This window comes from Calidris pugnax, unplaced genomic scaffold, assembly GCF_001431845.1.
Source record: "Calidris pugnax isolate Ruff unplaced genomic scaffold, ASM143184v1 scaffold27, whole genome shotgun sequence".
In the NCBI taxonomy this organism is placed as follows: domain Eukaryota; kingdom Metazoa; phylum Chordata; class Aves; order Charadriiformes; family Scolopacidae; genus Calidris; species Calidris pugnax.
In genome coordinates, this window is record NW_015090893.1 from 18,283,748 (window position 1) to 18,288,816 (window position 5,069).

The 5,069-nt window shown below is 51.5% G+C and overlaps 1 protein-coding gene across 2 annotated transcripts in view; it reads right to left on the reverse strand.

Moving 5' to 3' along the window:
- Positions 1 to 85: 85 nt before the first annotated feature.
- Positions 86 to 5,069, reverse strand: part of LOC106891342 (septin-8) — a 39,657-nt gene continuing 34,673 nt past the window's right edge. For both annotated transcript variants that reach the window (XM_014947794.1, XM_014947793.1), the window contains exons 5-9: positions 2,643 to 2,804; positions 1,899 to 1,995; positions 1,427 to 1,595; positions 1,047 to 1,179; positions 86 to 285 (exon numbers count right to left, since the gene is read on the reverse strand). In XM_014947794.1, the coding sequence (XP_014803280.1) occupies positions 91 to 285; positions 1,047 to 1,179; positions 1,427 to 1,595; positions 1,899 to 1,995; positions 2,643 to 2,804 (756 nt within the window). In that variant the 3' untranslated portion in view covers positions 86 to 90. The remainder of the gene's footprint in view (positions 286 to 1,046; positions 1,180 to 1,426; positions 1,596 to 1,898; positions 1,996 to 2,642; positions 2,805 to 5,069) is intronic.

The following is a 5,069-nucleotide window of genomic DNA, read 5'->3' on the forward strand; positions in this document are numbered from 1 at the left end:
TTTTCCGTTTGCTGACCAAGCAACGGAGCAGACATCAAAGCACCTGAGCAGACACCCAGTGGCAGAGGAGAAAGACTCCAGTTCAGTCACTTACTTTTTCTTGTCTTTGTCCTTCTTCAGCGGCTGCTGTGAGGTAGCCTGCAAGGATTGGGACTGCAAGGTTTCCACCGCTACTTTCCGCCTGTTGAAAGCGTTCATCTCTTCCTCCAGCTCCCTCCTCTTCTCCTCCACCTTCCTTTTCTCTTCCTGGTGTATCCTTTTTAAGTGCTCAAATTTCTCGTGCAGCTGGGAGGAGACAGACCCTCTGAGCATCACCTGCAGCGGGACCCTGGGGCTGCACCTTCCCCGGCGCCACCATCCCACCTCCTGCACGAATCCCCTCCACCCCATGGACACCGGCCAGTGCCCCTGCACCCTGCAACCCCCCCAGCAGAGCTGACCTCGGGGCAATCATGGCCTTTTCACCAAAAGAGTGAAGATAGAGTCAATTCAGCTCTGCCCGACACCACGTATCAAACGGGAGGAAGCCTGAGCCCTGGAGAAGGACAGTGAGGCCCTTGGCTCCGTCTGCAGCCCCACCATGGGCTGTGGGCATCGAGGCCTCTTTTGCTCTTTGCTGGCTTTGAAGGTGCTCCATTTATTTCCTCCCCAGTCATGGCAGCTGCTGGTGGGCTCACACCACCAACCTGGGGGACTCCAGCCCAGCTGCCCCCTTTATTCTGCTCTCCAGTGAGCCTCCAGGGCAAAGTCTACCCAACGTGGATGCTCACCAAAATGTCCCACATTGCCCTTCACTCCCTGGGCAGCAGCTGAATCTCCTACACACTGCACAGAACTGGGGAGACTGTTGTCCCTGAGGCACCTAAACCAGTGATGCTGTTTTGAAAACATTACCCTGTGTCCCCTGCCCTGAGTGTGTTTGTGCTTTGCCTGGTGGGGTCTGCTCAGGAGCTGCATGTGCTTTCCAGGATTCATAGGTTGCCCATTCCAAAACCCTACACCAGCTGTATTTTTGGGCTCCTCTCACAGGTTTTTGGCACACCCACCTCTCTCTCCTTCTCCTTCAGCTCTGCCTCTGTCTCCTTGACTTTGTTAACAAACATTTGTCTCATTTCCTCCTCTTTCTTCTGGAGCTCGCCCAAGAACTCTTTCCTTTTGGTCTCGTATGTTTCTTGGAGGCTGGGGAAGAAAGCAAACAAAATCCAGACTCTTTGGACACTGAAGAGTTAGAGATGGGGAAACGCAGGCCCCTGTGTGATGTTTAAAGACAAACAGGTAGGGAAAGGAAGGGAAGGGAATGCCACCAGAGGCAGCTGCAAAGTATTTTCTAGTCCAGCATTGCGGATACCACCTAAAACCTCCCATTTTTGGGGTGTCAGTACCAAACTACTGCCCTAAATTGATGCTAGATATGAAGGCCCCTCACCTGAAGGGCTGGCTGTCTGGATCCGTGTCCTTAAAGCCCATCTCCTCCAGTTTGCACCTCCTGTAGAGCTCGTAGTGGCGGGTGTGAGTCTGCTCCCGAAGATCCTCCATGTTGACTCGAATCAGCATCTCCCGCAGTTTCACAAAGTCACAGTGACTTTCATTCTCCACTGAGAGAAGCAAAGGGAGACATCAGCAAAATGCAGACATGGTGGGGGGAGCACAAAGGCACACACAGATTCACTCCAGAGACTCCCCTCCCAAGGACCCTCTACCCGTTGTCCCGCACAGGGCACAACACGACCCCCTGGATGCAGGGATTCCACTTGACCATTACAACCTGCTGGTAGGAATGGGAATTCCAAGAAAAGACTGGCCAGCCCTCAAAAGGCTGCAGAGGACATTCCTGCATGGTTTAGGACCTTCATGCAGACGTGTCCACACACGAGGGAGGTTTGTGGTGGGCACCTTACCTTGCACCACTCCCCACGGGTACTGCCGGGCTCTCACCAGCTTGTTCCCAACCTTCACCTCCTCCGTGCTGCCGACCACGGCGAAGGGCAGATGGGCCTGCAACAGAGCTGAGATCACAATTCTGTACTCTGAGGGTGCCAGAGCCCTGGAAGAGGCTGCCCAGAGAGGGTGTGGAGTTTCCTTCTCTGGAGACATTCAAAACCTGCCTGGACACGTTCCTGTGCGACCTGCTCTGGGTGGACCTGCTCTGGCAGAGGGTTGGAGGAGATGGTCCAACCACCAGGTCTGAATTTAATCTTTGAATTTCAAAACAGACAGAATAGAGTCTGACAGTTTTTCTTCTTTGTTTTAAATTGGGTTTTCTCTGTTTAGCCTCCTTAAGTCAGAAGGCTAATGTCAATCTTAACTGTAAAATTTTTATTCATAATTTCTCCTTACTCAAATGAGAAGTACTCTAAAAGCAGACAGAATGAATTTCGAAGAAAGTATTTTTCAAAAATTCAGTAAGATGAATTTTGGAGCTGAGCTGAGTTTCTCCAGAGAGCCCACGGATTAAACGAGAGCCACGTTTTAATTAATTCTGTACACAATAGCCTTGGGCATCTGTCAGATCCACAGCTCAACTTTCAAACAGATTTAGCATCTGGACAATTCCACTGAAAGTTGCCCTTCAAATGCATTTTTGTGCAGTGATTTAATTTGTCACAACTTCTGTGGGCATCACGATGGGCAGTGTTACTCACGTTCATCACAGAGTTGATCTCAGCCACCGCTTCGTCGTCCGTGGGGAACTGGTAGATCTGCACACCATTGCTGACCAGCTCACTCATTATCTTTATCTTGAACTTGTGCAATTCGCTCTTGGAGATGGTGTCTGCTTTGGCAATAATGGGGATGATGTTCACCTGCGGCAGAGAGAAAGGAGGAAGGAAAAATAAGCAGGTGAGCAGCAGCTGGGCAAACAGCTCTGCAGGGAGGTGGGAGCCCGTGGGGTGACCCCAGTCCTACCCCCCTCTGGCTGCTTTATATTTCCATAAAACCACAAAGCTGCTCTGTTTTGCGTGCGAGCTGCAGCACGAGCCCAGCTGAACGCTAGAGGGAAGAGTTTTCCAGGACTAATTTGGCTATGAGACTTCCAGATAAACCAAACTCCCCGCGATAAATACCCGATGAGCAGATCAAAGCCTCTGCTCTCACTTCTGTGTTTTGTTACACACTGGGAGGGAGGCAGAGACAGTGTAACTGTCACACCTCCAGTTGTCACCCATCACTCCTGGCTGTGCTGAACAAGCTGCTTTAAAGACAAGGGCAAGGCTGGGAGGCTGCAGTGAGCTGATGGGAAGCCTTCCCCTGCTTCAGAAGGAGCAAGGACTCCTCAGATCCCTTCCCAGGACTCCTGGGGCCTCTCCGTGAGGATCACAACCTGGGCATGCTGTGGGGATTACAGGCACCACCTGGGAAAGGCACAGGGTGCCCCAGGGCAGGCAGGAGAGCTGGTCTCATGCTGTCCTTTGCTCAGCTTTGGTTTCCATCAGCAGACACCGAGCACAAGACACAGCTCCATTGCACAAAGCCACCCGTGGGGTGGGGAGGTCCCCCCTGCACTCAGTACTTACAGCAAACAAGGGCCACGTCCCACATCCTTCAGGGGGGGATGTGGTTTCGCTGTGACCCCAAGCTTTGAAGAGCTACAGCAGGGCAGGGTCTGTCACAGGAACCTCTATTAGATAATGCTGCTGTGCCCAGAGAAGCCAAACACAATACTGCAAACCACTGCTTCAACAAACACCACCACACAGCCCCCCCAGCCTGAACAGCGGCTGAGCTCAGAGCAGCCAAACACAAGGATTCAGAGAAATGAGGGGAAAGTCTGCTTTGCCATCTAACATTTCCCAACAGCCAACGCTTCTCGTCCTGCAGAGCAGAAAATTCACAGCAGCCATTCGGTCTCCAGTGGGTGCCCATTAAAACAAATAACCCTGTTTCCCAGCTCGAGTTCTCTTTGTAGCTCAGTGGTTTTTTCCATACTTCTTGGGCTTCCCCCCCACCCCCAAATCCCCCTCTGGTTTAGCACTCCCTAAATACAACAGCATTTACTCACTCCAAAAGAAAACAGTCTTAATTTGCTCATTGCAAATTTATCTGAGAGGATAAATTCCTTCTTTTTCTCAGCTGCCGATCTGGCCTCTGTTACCAAGGACCACAAACCCAGGCAGAACCCTGTCTGCTGCTCACTCCTCTCCTCGGCAGGCTGATGGCCTCATTGCAGAGGTGAAAGGGGCCACGAGCACAGCTGGGTGCCTTGCTGACCTGCCAAGAGCCAAAGAGGCTTCGATCCACCATCTCCCACAGAAAAGGGGTCAGCTCAGGACTCACGGGCCACGCTTGGGAGCAGGATCTGTGAGAGGAAAGCTCTCCCGCCAGGGAGCTGCCATCTGCAGGGCTTTGCACTCCCCAGCCAGCCAGGCACAGGGACAAACCAACACAACAGGAGATTTTAGCCCATTTTCAGTTGGTCTAAGCAATTTCCCCCTCTTGTCCTAAAAAGCACCAGCTCAACCCTGCTTACAGCAGGAGGGGCAGAGCCCGGAGCTCGGCAGGGCTCTCCCAGCAGCAGGAGAAGGCAGGACCTGCCACCCCAGCAGCACTCAAACAAGGTGCAAACAGGTGAATTCAAGTCACCTCCAACAAGGTTCCTGAGGCTTTGAAAAGGCAACTCAGTCACAGAGTTCACAACCCAAAAGGATTTCACAAGTTGTTGTATTTCCAGTTATCAGTAGCCAACATCCATAGTGTGGAGTCCTGGAAATGGCATTTGAGTGCCTCTTTCTCCTTCTCTCCTCTTCCCTTGAGAGTTCCTTAGTTTTTTTAATTATTACTGTTTTTATTTTGATTTCATGCATTCCTTAGAAACCCATAAGCTGGAACCCCACAGTTAACAAGTGACACGTGGAGCACCATTCAATTATCTTCCTGTTTTCCTTTCTCTGATTTCGAGCACTGGCACCCAAAAGCTGTCTAAGTCCAGAACGAGCTCATCCCTTTACAATAAGGAGAAGGGATGGAAAAGTTTGGAAACAAGAAACGAATGAGATGCCACCGAACCAAAGTGCATGTCTAATCCTGCCCTCCCACAGCACCTTCCACACATCCATTTCTGTGCAAAGGCC